The sequence below is a fragment of the Hyla sarda genome, chromosome 6 (genome assembly GCF_029499605.1).
Source record: "Hyla sarda isolate aHylSar1 chromosome 6, aHylSar1.hap1, whole genome shotgun sequence".
NCBI classification, from domain to species: domain Eukaryota; kingdom Metazoa; phylum Chordata; class Amphibia; order Anura; family Hylidae; genus Hyla; species Hyla sarda.
In genome coordinates this window covers 119745328-119760556 of record NC_079194.1, presented here as the reverse complement: position 1 = coordinate 119760556, position 15229 = coordinate 119745328, and the positions used below count along the sequence as shown (strand labels likewise).

Here is a 15229-nt window from a genome sequence, read left to right as displayed (position 1 = left end):
TAAATTGCCGAATCTCAAGCAGCAGCAGTCTTGTCTACAAAAAGTAGATCCGCTTTCCAAGTCCACCAATTCCCTGAAAATCATACCAGACTTATCCATTAAATCACTTGGAAAACAGAGCGACCTCACTGCTCAAAATTCAGATTCAGCAATTCATACTGTAAGTGCGCTCATCCCTACTTACTGTTAGTTTATTGTAAGCTGTGCAAAGTTACAAACTCAGCTCTACTGCCTCTGTACATTTATTATAAGAAGCTGGACAGCTCTTGTTTGTTTTTCCCTCTGGGATAATTAATGCCATATTTCATGTCCTGTGTTCTAGATGAATGCTTCAGTATACAGTGCGTCTCATAAAATGGGACGAGTGAGTATGAGTCCTGATAATGCGGTGTGCATCGTGTGCCCGCTGTTACCTGTGCTTACTCTAACAGACGCCAGTATAAATATTTCCTGGCTTTGAAGTCTGTCCGGCTTTGTTTGGTTCTGGCTGAGCGGTGCAGGCATGCTAAGTGCTGTCTTGACAGTGAGAGTCAAGTTGGGGAAGTCGTCGTGTTGTGCTCACACCGCTAATAAAGACTCACTGGCTGGAAATAAAAGCTGAAATGATGTTGACCTTACATATTTATGAGCTCTCAGTACATTTGTATATACATCTCTTTTTTTTTTTTCCCTCTTGCACAATCGTTTGTTAATATCCCTTAAACTTTCAACCTTTGCTTTGGCACAATATATACGTCTGACCGGTTCACAGCACCGTCATAGCGACTGGAGAATGTCTATTAGGTGCTTGGTGTGCGGAGCGTTTAGGGTTCTAGTCAGCAAATAAGTGTTTGTTCTTAAAGAAATAGTGTGCTGTATTTAGAAACCGTGGGACAGATTTTCCATTCAAAATGCACCATAATTCTAACACAATTTGTGCCCACATTTTGGCGCAGCTGCTGTGCACCACATTTTTGTGTTTTAAATTCTCTTTATGCTTCTTTCAGCTAGGGTTCATGGCTTTGGAAAAAGATGTGACAACGTGCGCCAAAGTTGCACCAGTTGAACCAGTTAAACTAACACAGTTTAGGCCAGCTAATAAGTGGAGTAAACTTCAACAAGACAGTCTAAAGATGTGCCAGATTTATCAAACAGCCGAAACCACTATGATAAATGGCACATTCTTAGAGTATCTAGTCACATTAAAGGGGAACTCCGCCCCTAGACATCTTATCCCGCGATCTCCCTGCTGCTCTTGGTGTTCATCTAGAGTGTCGGGAGCAGCGCCGGAGGCTCATAACGTCACAGCCACGCCCCCTCAATGCAGGTCTATGGGAGGGGGCGTGATGGCCATCATGTCCCCTCCCATAGACTTGCATTGAGGGGGCATGGCCGTGAAGTCACTAGCGGGGCGGGATCGTGACATCACGAGCCTCCGCCCCACATCACCAGTCATCCGGCACGGAGTGAAGTTCGCTCTGTGCACCGCATGTCTGGGGTGCCGCAGCAGAGATTACGGGGGTCCCTTTGGATAGGGGATAAGATGTCTAGGAGCAGAGTACCCCTTTAAGTGTACACTGTCTAAGAACTGGACAGTTTTAGTAAGGCTATGTTATAGAAACATAGAATGTATCGGCACATAAGTGCCATTTTTCCCATCTAGTCTGCCCAATATTCTGAATACTTATGAATAGTCCTTGTCCCTACCTATGGGGTAGGGACAAGTCGCACGACGGAATGTGGAATCTCCGTGCAAACTGCAGAATGTGCCATCTCATAGATGGATATGCATACCGTGCTGACTGCGCACAAATTATGAACATGTTCATTCTTTGTGCAGACACAGAAAATGGATCTTCTGTGCCGGAAGCTTCTGGCTCGTAAATTCCACTATGTGCACAGCGCAGCAGAATTCCGTTGAATTCAGTGGGACTCTGCTGCAGCGGAATTTCTGAACGGAAATTGGGACAGTGTTCTGCTTTGCCAAGTTCTATTTTAAAGGGCTATTCATTGTGATCGATGGAATGGGTATAGCAATAGCAGAGTAAAGTGCTGATTGTGTGGATGATGTTGATCTGTCCCCTTCTGTTATGGAGTCAGTAGGAGGAATATAATGGTGGCAAATGGACTCACATACTTAGTGGTAGACAGTGACTAGAGATGGGTCTCTTACAAAAACAGTATTTTAGGAGAGGCCTAACCTTACTTCAATTTAAGAGTTGCATTTTAAGAGTAAAAACAAGGTGGCAGCATATTAACCAAGCACATATAATGTCTTTTAGATTTGGTGGTCAGCACAGAATGGGGACAGACCATATGTGCAATTTGTACTGGGGCACTGCCAACCTGAATTCTACTGTCAATTCGATTACATGTAAGGGGCTGAACTATTTAAATTCATAGCTAACAATTACTGTTGGAAAGAGACACAAAAGGGCACACTCTATAATAAGATGCTTTGAGCAAGGGGCCATCGCTATGTCTGTCCCTCTAAACCTCATTTTATTTCCTGTATGTACTTATCTTGTACTTTCTTTACCTTAACATAGAGTGCTGATCTGCTACAATCTCTCTGTCCCATAGGTGAATGATGACTACAGTGTGATTGGACGTTCCCTTTTCAAAAAGGAGACAAATATCCAGCTGTTTGTGGGACTGAAGGTGAAGTTGTCCACAGGAGAGGAAGGCACCATTGAAGGAAGCTTTGGGCAGAGCGGCAAGTTCAAAGTCCGAATCCCCAGTGAGTTCATGTCTTAACTAATTTACATTCTTACCAGTCTACCTCCAGGAAGTATCTGAGGAGAAAACTATGATACATACAGTACATATATAGTGAGTATTGTTTATATATTGACAAGTATATATGAGGGACACCACATATCTGTATCACTACCATAGTACAAGCTAGGGATCGACCAATATTGATTTTTTAGGGCCGATACTGATAATCTGTGAACTTTCAGGCCGATAGCCGATAACTTATACCGATATTCCGGTATAAGTTATCGGCTATTCCCCCTTGTGTTGAGGACGTCACTTGTCATTGCGCAGGACGCCGCAGGAACCAGAAGTAGCGCGGACCCCGGGAACAGGTAATTGTAAAACCGGGGATGGGGGAGGCAATGGGGTGATGGCGGTCTCTGGCCGGGGGGACGGGGCATTATTGGCAAGGTAATTGCTGATACCGATAACGTAGAAATAGTGAATATCGGCCGATAATCGGTCGATACCTAGTACAAGCACCAGTGCAAAGTGTTGGTATATTTGGTTATACTGTGATCAGCAACTGGAAATGAGGAAGCAGTGGCCAGCATCAAGCCCTGTCTAGTCTGGTCCTTCGGTCGTGTGTTACTTCTTCTGCCCTACCTAGTAACAGTAGAAGAGGAGACAGAGTAGAGTTATACATATAGAGCAGCATCTTGCATATAATTCCAGGTGCATGTGGTTTGGAGGGCTTGGTCTGTCTCACCCCCACAGCTTGACATAGGCCATAGCAGATGGCCAAAAACATTGCATCTGTAAAATAAATCCACTGATGAATAGACTACTTGTGGTGTTGCAGTGACATATGTAACTTTTATGACTGCAACACCACACATAGGGGTTGTTATTAGTCTGTACCCTTGGAAGCACAGATCTGCCTCAGTACTGAAAACAGGAGATTTTTAACCCCTTAAGGACCAAGGACGTACCGGTACGTCCTTGGTCCTGCTCTTCTGATATAACGCGGGGTTACACAGTAACCCCGCGTCATATCATGGCGGGCCCGGCGTCATAGTGAAGCCGGGACCCGCCTCTAATAGCGCGCAGCGCCGATCGCGGCGCCGCGCGCTATTAACCCTTTAGCCGCGCGCTCAAAGCTGAGCCGCGCGGCTAAAAGTGAAAGTGAAAGTTCCCGGCTAGCTCAGTCGGGCTGTTCGGGATAGCCGCGGCTAATCGCGGCATCCCGAACAGCTGACAGGACAGCGGGAGGGCCCCTTCCTGCCTCCTCGCTGTCCGATCGCCGAATGACTGCTCAGTGCCTGAGATCCAGGCATGAGCAGTCATCCGGCAGAATCGTTGATCACTGGTTTCTTATGAGAAACCAGTGATCAACATAGAAGATCAGTGTGTGCAGTGTTATAGGTCCCTATGGGACCTATAACACTGCAAAAAAAAAGTGAAAAAAAAAGTGAATAAAGATCATTTAACTCCTCCCCTATTAAAAGTTTGAATCACCCCCCTTTTCCAATAAAAAAAAAAAACACAGTGTAAATAAAAATAAAAATAAACATATGTGGTATCACCGCGTGCGGAAATGTCCGAATTATAAAAATATATCATTAATTAAACCGCTCGGTCAATGGCGTGCGCGCAAAAAAATTCCAAAGTCCAAAATAGTGCATTTTTGGTCACTTTTTATATCATTTAAAAATGGATAAAAAGTGATCAATAAGTCCTATCAATGCAAAAATGGTACCGTTAAAAACTTCAGATCACGGCGCAAAAAATGAGCCCTCATACCGCCCCATACACGGAAAAATAAAAAAGTTATAGGGGTCAGAAGATGACAATTTTAAACGTATTAATTTTCCTGCATGTAGTTATGATTTTTTCCAGAAGTCCGACAAAATCAAACCTATATAAGTAGGGTATCATTTTAATCGTATGAACCTACAGAATACATATCAGGTGTCATTTTTACCGAAAAATGTACTACGTAGAAACGGAAGCCCCCAAAAGTTACAAAACAGCGTTTTTTTTTCAATTTTGTCGCACAATGATTTTTTTTCCCGCTTCACCATAGATTTTTGGGCAAAATGACTGACGTCATTACAAAGTAGAATTGGTGGCGCAAAAAATAAGCCATCATATGGATTTTTAGGTGTAAATTTGAAAGAGTTATGATTTTTTAAAGGCAAGGAGCAAAAAACGAAAATGCAAAAACGGAAAAACCTCCGGTCCTTAAGGGGTTAATGAAAACTGTTTTGCAATATTCTTTTATGTTTGCTTTATGTACACTTTACCTTTACATTGCAAGGGCTTTGTGCTCCCTTTCTAAGAACATAGGGGGATATTTATCAAAACCTGTCCAGAGGAAAAGTTGCCCAGTTGCCCATAGCAACCAATCAGATCGCTTCTTTCATTTTGCAGAGGCCTTGTTAAAAATGAAAGAGGCAATCTGATTGGTTGCTATGGGCAACTTTTCCTCTGCACAGGTTTTGATAAATCTCCCCAATACTGTATACATGAGGGCTGCAACAAACAATTAATTGCACAATCGATTTGTGCTGATAAATTAATTGATTACTTGATGAATCGGGGCAAAACGGCAGAATGATTAAAAGGAGTTTTTATTTAGGGCTTAACTTAAAAAAAAATAATAATAATAATTACAATAAGCATATTAAAACAAGTAAACAAGGTTTATTTTATTTTTTTATTTTTTTTCCCCTGTGCCGCCCCCCCCCCCCCCAACCCCCCTTATTACTTGGCACAGTTGTTTACCAACCAGGGTGCCTCCAGCTGTTGAAAAACTAAAACTCTCAACATGCCTTTGGCTGTCCAGGCTTGCTGGGAGTTGTAGTTTTGCAACAGCTGGAGGTACACTGGTTGGGAAACACTGATTTAGCATTTAAAGCAAATGCATGCACCATCAGTTAGGGCATAATGAGATCTAAGAGAAGATTCCTTTACTTTGCCTGCAGTTTGTAATAGTCAGAGGGGCCGGCCGACTCTCGCAGCGGCACGCCTCCTCCCCGCCCTAACCCGCTACTAGTAGGGAGCCCTGTACGTTAATCATACGGGATCAGCAAAGTAAGGAAAATGACCTTCTCTTAGATCGCATTATGCCCTAACTAATGGTGCCTGCACCTCCGTACCTTGTATGGAGGTGAGAGTGGCACTGAACTCCGCCCCTGGTCGGCTGGCTCCCAGCGGGAAATATGAAGTTACAGTGCGGTGATTTCATATTCCCCACTGGGAGCGGGCGGGTTATGACATTTGTAACTTGTTTTTGCTGAACAAAGAAACAGAGCTTGATTAATCAATGATTGGATTCGTCGACAACGATATATTGATAATATCGATTTAATCATTGCAGCCCTAGTATACACATACACCTAAATCTCCCTACCATTTTCTGTTTACAGCACATACACAGAGCTAAGTGTCTCCATGGTTACAGACTACAAACAGATTCTGTGTGTGCCTTCAGTTCCTGCAGTCATGTGTTAGGCTGCTTTCACACTATAAGTTGCTCCATTTTAAAGACCTGTTATAATGTCCCGTTAGGAAAGCCCTTAAAAACGGCCGTTAAAAGGTCGTTACAAAATCCCATTAAAGTCTAGGCGATTTTTTGATTGTCCGTTATCACCCGTTATAACCCGTTATGAATAACGGACGTTATTTGTGACAGGAGAAAAAACTTTATATTCACAGATTTTTCTCCAGTCACAAAAAATGTCTGTTGTTCATGACGGGCTATAACGGATGATAATGGATAATCAAAAAATCCCATAGACTTAAATGGAATTTTGTAACTGCCCTTAAAAAAGGGTTTTAAGGGTTTTCTTAATGGAACATTATAATGGGTCTTTAAAACGGAGCAACTTAAAGGACAACTGCAGCGCAATATACACTTTTCCCCTATCTACAAGATAGGGGATAAGTGTTTGATCGCGGGGGGGTCCGACCGCTGGGACCCCCCACGATCTCCTGTACGGGGCCGCGGCTCTCCCGTGCAGGGGGCGTGCCGGCCGCAGCATGACGTTGCGGCTGGCATGCCTCCTCCATGCATCTCTATGGGAGAGGCGGGGAGGCAGTGTTCGTGCCTCCTCGGCTCCCCCATAGAACTGTATGGGGACGGGGAGGAGTCGGGTCGACGCTACGCGCCTTAGCGCTCACTATGAGCGCTAATGGCGGCGCCCTGTTAGGGAGATCTCGGGGGGTCCCAGCGGTCGGACCCCCCGCGATCAAACACTTATCCCCTATCTTGTAGATAGGGGATAAGTGTACATTGTGCTGCAGTTGTCCTTTAAAGTGTGAAAGCAGCCTTACTTTCTTTTTTTTCCCTTCCTTTTCTACTGCTTTAAGGTTACGAAGACAGGGGAGTAACATGACTGCAGTATTGAATTGCATGTAGTAATGATTTATGGCTTAATAAATAAATTTGTAAATTCTAAATAATAAAGATACTTAAAACCCTATAAAGAAAGTCAGGGACCTTCATCAGTTGTCAACACAAACACCTTTTTGCTATGACCTCTTTCAAGGGGTTGTCTGTATACATCATGGATGGACCCTTTATATGAGTATTATATACAGTATCCTTTACTGTAAAAAATTATGCACGAGTCTTAAAGACCTGACTGGATACACAATGTAGCACAGGAGTCTCTCTGAGGTCATGGGGGAAGTTTAGACTATTAGGAAAGCTTAGTCAGGCTATTATGATTTGCTTTCCTGAGTATTTATTTTGAGCTGGGGATCCAGGACTGTTTCAACAGTTAACATAACTTCTGGGGTGGGGGAGGAGGGGTATGATACAGCACATATGAACTACAGTTCACATTCCTCCACAGGTCAGTGCTGTGTTAAATGGGCCTGCATCCTGTTTGTGGTTTTGTTTTTATTAATTCATTTAAAGCGATTGATCAGATCCTTTCTCCTGCTGTCTATCCTACCCCATAGATTACTTCCATATAGCATCAGAAACTTTTTCCTGACACTGCCTTTGATGGTTAAGTATACCATAGAAGGCTTCATCTGCGCACGCTAGATGTTCTCTGGTCTTCCCTGAACATTAGGGCTTAAATACTTCCTCCTCTCTGTCCCATGACCTTGTAAATGATTATGGCAACACCGCGCAACGCAGCATCTCTACTGTTCAGAGCAGAGCATTTCAAGCACCATCCCCATGGGGGAAATAGTGTTCTCATTTCCCTAAATTCTTCAGAACTCTGTTTAAATGATGTCTGGCTGCAGCCAGTAATGATTTTAGCCTGTGAGAAGCACTATAGAGCTCTATATTTTAAACATTTTGAAGGGAGATACTGCTTTTATGGAGGTTACTAATTATGTTTTTTTCTTTTTATATTATAAAACGTAAAGGGATATAACCATATAGGACATATAGGCCCTCTGAATGCCTCAGGCCTGTTTTCTGTTTTTGGCTTCCCAACCATCTCCAGCTGCTACAACAAAGCCAGACCGCATCTATCAGAACTTTAGGGCATATTCTGTGGATATGTCAAAAATTTACAAATTATACACTTATAATATGAGAGTTATGCAACTTTATAAAGGGTTTTCTGGGTTTGCAAAGTTTTCGATTTATGGGTAGTGGTGCAGTAAAAATAAAAAATAAGTGATACTCTCCTACCCTGGTCCCCCTCTCTTTGCTACTTGTTCCTGGTTCTGAGACAAGGTATCTAATGTCTCAGCAGGACCAGCCTGTTTAGCCAGTTATTGAAGCAGGACACCGCTGTGGCCAGTGATTAACTGGGTGGGCAAGTCCTACTTAGATGACTCATTTTATAAGCATTAACAAATGAAGACACGCAAAGGACCAAAAGGGGGCTGGGAAGGAAGCTGTGGGGAAGAACCAGGGTAGGTAAGTATCACTTTATTTTATTTTTACTGCACCCTCTGAGATAACATCTTTAAATAGTGACTGTTGTTTTCAACAACTTTCCTCCATTAGATAGCCTGTGTGATTTCAAATAGATTTGTAAATCACATCAAATACCAAAAATTAGTCCTTACCCCATTATCCCAGACAAAGAGCTCTAAAGTCTGTGTCTCACTTTCCTGCAAATGGCTGTCCACTGCCTTTTCCTAGGCCAATTCCATTTCTTGTGGGAGAGAAGCTCAGACTGAATGCAAGAAGTGGGGGTTTGGGGCTTAGCTGGTACTATGCAGGGGAGAACTTGCCTGAGAAGTAATTCATAGCTTCCCTTTTATTAGTTACCACCTATTTATTTATTAGTTACCTCCCAGAATTGATCAGTCTGCCCCGAGAGAAATACTTTGGAGATTTGCCTACAGCAGCTAATCACAGCTCATTTTTCATATCTTAAAGAGCTGTATGTACACAGTGCTGTCTCCTGAATTTAATTTCTCCCTGCTCCCTCTATTTAGTCTGCATGGTTAAAAGAAGCTTCTTAGGGGATGTTCAAAAGGCAAAAAAGACAAAATACACAATTTCCAGCTCCCATTCACTTCAATGGGTGATGCTTAAAAAAGCATGTAAAAAAAAAGTGGTTAAATAAAGAAGTTACCTGTTTCATTTTCAGCTCAGTTTTGCTTGAAAGCTCATATTGAAGTTAATAGAAATGCCGAAAAAGCCACATAAAAAACACTGAGCTTGTAAGTGGCTTTGGAGCAATTTTTGCAGGCAGATATTTAAAAGGCATAAGTGTATGATTGCTGACTCTTCTTGTGCATGAAGCGGGGGGTCGACACTCCCCCTCCATGCATCTCTATGGGATGAGATCTCGAGAGATGCGAGCGCTGTGCTTGTGTATTTCCAGCTTTCCCAAAGAGATAGATGGAGGAGGTGTGTTGACCTCCGCTCCCTGCAAGTGGAGAGTTGGAACAATGTACGTGAAATTGCGGTGGTCGTACCCCCACAATCCTATGGATAGGAGATGAAATTAGTGGAGTACCCCTTTAGGTTTACTTGTTGAGATACACCGACATTTAACTTTTTTATTTTCAAACATGCCTAGAATGCCGCCACTTTGAAAAACAAAACAGACATAACTCCCACCTCACCCGTTTTGCCTCCGCTACGGTCCCATTCCTGCTTCATGTGGTCAATGTGTCATGCTGCGGCTCAGCGAATCACCAGCCACATCGATGTCCTGCCTCAAATGTTGATGTCCTACCTGGTCTCCTTCCTGGTGCCAGGGCTCAATACGTCACACTGCCACTCAGCCTGTCACCCAATTAAGCAAGACATTGCAGTGGCCGGCAATAAGCTGAGCTGCAGTATGACTTGTTGACTACAAATAACCATTTTCTTGTATATGATATCTGGATAAAGTTTTATATAGACTAAAGTGTGCTTCCACTTTCAGATAAAATTTACTTCCCATCAGTGGCCCCGCTTTTAGAGCATAGGAGCATCATAATGGGGGGAATTGTTTACTTACTTTTTATACATATATATTATATATATATATATATATATAATATATACCGTATATACTCGAGTATAAGCCGAGTTTTTCAGCACGATTTTTCGTGCTGAAAACACCCCCCTCGGCTTATACTCGAGTGAACTCTCCACCCGCAGTGGTCTTCAACCTGCGGACCTCCAGAGGTTTCAAAACTACAACTCCCAGCAAGCCCGGGCAGCCATCGGCTGTGCTGATTTAATAGTTCACAATTTTTCTGCAGCACATTAAATTACTTAGCAAGTTATATAGCAGCTGCCCTTATATAGATTTTTTTTTAATTCAGTGGAGTAAACAGTAAAAATCAGTACAAATCCAGGTAAAGTGTATATCCGCTAGTGGTGGCTATAGAAAAGCTGAATCTTATCATGCAACGGAGACTTGGAACTCTGTATCAGAAAAAGGGGAATTTCTACAGCGAAAAAGATATGTTGAGAATTGAATTGGTGCATGATGTTGCACTTTGTTTGTAATATATATATATATATATATATATATATATATATATATATATATTAGGGATGTAAGAAAAAATCGATTCGCGCGATTATCGCGATTTTTTGTTCCGCGATACTGAATCGATTTTAAAATTCTGAGAATCGATTTTTTTTATAAATTATTATAATTAACATTTACTGTATTTCACTCACTGAGTCACAGTCCTATTTGTCTGTCTTATTTTTTTTTATAACACTTAAACTCCTGACCACTAGTTGGCAGTGTACCTGTTATCAGCTCTGTCCCACTCGCAGGCTGCTACCGCGAGACTACAGACTCAGAACAAACAGGAAGGAGAACCACTCACAGGACAACTCTCGCGGTCTTTCTCAGCTAGAATAAGTTTTCCCAAGCTTTTAATAGGGAATATCATATGACAGTATCGCGATATATTGCGATATATCGAATCGCCACCCTGGTATCGCAATTCGAATCGAATCGCCAAATTATTGGCGATTCACACCCCTAATATATATACATACACACACACACACACACACACACACACACACACACACACACACACAGAGTGGGGCAAAAAAAGTATTCTATGTTCTCCCACTTAAAAAGATGAGAGGCCTGTCATTTTCATCATAGGTAAACCTCAACTATGAGCGACATAATGAGAAAAAAACATCCATAAAATCACATTTTTTAAGAATTTTTTGGAAAATTATGGTGGACAATAAGTATTTGGTCATCTACAAACAAGCAAGATTTCTGGCTCTCACAGACCTGTAACTTCTTCTTTGAGTCTCCTCTGTCCTGCACTTGTTACCTGTATTATTGGCACCTGTTTATAGTGGTTTATATATCAGATCTATAAACTAATTAAAATCAGTCTGTTGGGTGGTTATTTATTTATTTAATTTTTATTTATGTATTTATATCTTTATTTATTTATTTAATTATTTCAACAAATAAACTAACGTTTGGTGATAAAAGACACCTGTCCACAACCTCAAACAGTCACACTCTAAACTCCACTATGGCCAAGACCAAAGAACTGTCGAAGGACACCAGAAACAAAATTGTAGACCTGCACCAGGCTGGGAAGACTGAATCTGCAATAAGCAAGCAGCTTGGTGTGAAGAAATCAACTGTTCCAACTGCGGACCAATATATGGAGGGTTATTTAAACCAATTCACCAAAAGATCACCGAAGTGATCCACTAATTCCCTATATTTCCCATATATTTGTTGAAAGGTATAATCTTTATTAATTTCAAAACACCAACAAAAAAGGAGTTAAAATTTGCAGTGTATCTCTCCTCCTGTATTATTGGTTATCTGTGCCAGCCAGGCATCACCTATTATCTATCTGTGTGTACCTGCAGTGTACACACGGTTAGTGGAGGAGTCTACACTGTATATTAAAAAACCTGTCCTATGCCCCCCTCGACATGTTTCGCCGCAAGACGCGGCTTTGTCAAGAGGCTTAGGGGCACTGAATGAAAAAGCGCCAAAACAGGGGTTAAATAACCTCCTATTGTGACATCATGGTGGGGTGATATCCACTTCTGATTGGTGGGACACCATCCCATCCAATCATCCTCTATTTAATTTGATGGACATTTCCATGCACCTATTGCTGCTCTCATAGTTCAACCAATCCGCATAGTTGTTTATTGGTTGCCTCGGTAATGCATCACATGATTACTGCGTCATGATCTCAGAGCCGATGTTCACATCCGCCTCCTGCGCTATGACCCCTGCGCGAGCTCTTGTACCAGCGCCGATATCCACATCCGCTTCCTGCGCCGTGACCCCTGCGCGAGCTCTTACACCAGCGAGCGTACCTTACTGTCGGAGCTGCGCAGTTCTATATGCGCGGGGACTTAGTCTCCACGGGCATTTCCAAATAGATATAATAATCAGTCACTATGTAATTTCATATGCGCCAGAATTTTTCTATATAAGGGCTGCATGATGTAATCTGCGCACATACTTGGTCTTTCATAGTGCTCCATGTTAATAGGGATAAGCTCCAATAAAATACATTATTGCTCTATATGATATTCTATATTATTCTATATTGTATATTATTATCACCATAGAAGTAGTTAATTATTTAGTGATAATTAAAAGGCAGCATATTGGTCCATCATGGTTAGTCCATCTACAGTTCCCTCCCTGATGTCACTTCGGCAGGGTGTTTAATAATTGTGTTGATAAATGTACACGATGTTTATACATTATGGCAGCTATTCTAAATGAATGCTGAGAAGGTAAATCCTTCATTGAGTCCATTAGGGCTCAGGCTTTTGAGTCGCTGTATCCATCTTGCTTCTTCACGGAGTAATTTCTTATCTAAGTTGCCTCTTCTGGGGCCCAATGTCATCTTGATTAGTCCCCAAAATTTAAGGGTTTGTATATCACCTCTATGAAAATTTCTAACATGTCTCGCCAGTGGGGTATCAGTCCCGGTGCGGATAGTGCTGAGATGTTGAGATATCCGTCTTCTCAGTTGCTGTGTGGTTTTGCCCACATATAGCTTACCACATCCGCACTGGGCAATATATATTACTCCAGAAGTCTGGCAGTTGATAAAATCCCTAATAACATATTTCTTGTTATCAATTGGGTTAACAAATTCTTTCATCCTAGGCAGGAATCCACAAAAGGTACACTTTCCACAGGGATGGGACCCTTTTATTGTAGACTTGAGCCATGTTCTTTCAGTTTTTTCAGCATAGAGGCTGTGAACCAGATGTTCTCTGATATTTTTCCCTCTCCTATATGTGATCGAAGGAAAAGGGGGGATGACATCTCTCAGATCATTGTCTGCCTGTAGAATAGGCCAGAATTGCCGTAAAATATTCATTACCTGACGACTATTCTCGTCAAAAGTGCCAATACATCGTACCGTCTTAGTTATTGTTCCCGTTGTCTGTTTACTTTTCAGTAGCTCCTGTCTTGGGGTGTCACGAGCCCTAGCGAAGGCTCTATGAAGAACCTTCTTAGGATACCCCCTACTGATAAATCTGTTGTATAAAGTCCTGCATTCCCGTAGGAATGCTTCATCTGTGGAGCTGTTTCTCTTGGCTCGCAAGTATTGTCCCACGGGGATGCCTCTCTTGAGGGGGGCAGGATGATGACTGCCCCACTCAAGAAAGCTATTGGTGGACGTAGGTTTCCTATATATGCATGTTTGGACGCTGCCATCGGGCTGCAGAGAAATCTGTAGGTCAAGAAAGTTGATGGTGGTCTGGTGAATTTCTGAAGTAAAAAAAAATTCACCAGACCACCATCAACTTTCTTGACCTACAGATTTCTCTGCAGCCCGATGGCAGCGTCCAAACATGCATATATAGGAAACCTACGTCCACCAATAGCTTTCTTGAGTGGGGCAGTCATCATCCTGCCCCCCTCAAGAGAGGCATCCCCGTGGGACAATACTTGCGAGCCAAGAGAAACAGCTCCACAGATGAAGCATTCCTACGGGAATGCAGGACTTTATACAACAGATTTATCAGTAGGGGGTATCCTAAGAAGGTTCTTCATAGAGCCTTCGCTAGGGCTCGTGACACCCCAAGACAGGAGCTACTGAAAAGTAAACAGACAACGGGAACAATAACTAAGACGGTACGATGTATTGGCACTTTTGACGAGAATAGTCGTTAGGTAATGAATATTTTACGTCAATTCTGGCCTATTCTACAGGCAGACAATGATCTGAGAGATGTCATCCCCCCTTTTCCTTCGATCACATATAGGAGAGGGAAAAATATCAGAGAACATCTGGTTCACAGCCTCTATGCTGAAAAAACTGAAAGAACATGGCTCAAGTCTACAATAAAAGGGTCCCATCCCTGTGGAAAGTGTACCTTTTGTGGATTCCTGCCTAGGATGAAAGAATTTGTTAACCCAATTGATAACAAGAAATATGTTATTAGGGATTTTATCAACTGCCAGACTTCTGGAGTAATATATATTGCCCAGTGCGGATGTGGTAAGCTATATGTGGGCAAAACCACACAGCAACTGAGAAGACGGATATCTCAACATCTCAGCACTATCCGCACCGGGACTGATACCCCACTGGCGAGACATGTTAGAAATTTTCATAGAGGTGATATACAAACCCTTAAATTTTGGGGACTAATCAAGATGACATTGGGCCCCAGAAGAGGCAACTTAGATAAGAAATTACTCCGTGAAGAAGCAAGATGGATACAGCGACTCAAAAGCCTGAGCCCTAATGGACTCAATGAGGGATTTACCTTCTCAGCATTCATTTAGAATAGCTGCCATAATGTATAAACATCGTGTACATTTATCAACACAATTATTAAACACCCTGCCGAAGTGACATCAGGGAGGGAACTGTAGATGGACTAACCATGATGGACCAATATGCTGCCTTTTAATTATCACTAAATAATTAACTACTTCTATGGTGATAATAATATACAATATAGAATAATATAGAATATCATATAGAGCAATAATGTATTTTATTGGAGCTTATCCCTATTAACATGGAGCACTATGAAAGACCAAGTATGTGCGCAGATTAAATCATGCAGCCCTTATATAGAAAAATTCTGGCGCATATGAAATTACATAGTGACTGATTATTATATCTATTT

The 15229-nt window shown here is 42.1% G+C and overlaps 1 protein-coding gene across 2 annotated transcripts in view; it reads left to right on the top strand.

The window, feature by feature from the left end:
• EEFSEC (eukaryotic elongation factor, selenocysteine-tRNA specific) overlaps positions 1-15229 on the top strand; it is a 232824-nt gene that overhangs the window by 150249 nt on the left and 67346 nt on the right. For both annotated transcript variants that reach the window (XM_056524840.1, XM_056524841.1), the window contains exon 6: positions 2563-2719. In XM_056524840.1, coding sequence (XP_056380815.1) covers positions 2563-2719 — 157 coding nt within the window. The remainder of the gene's footprint in view (positions 1-2562; positions 2720-15229) is intronic.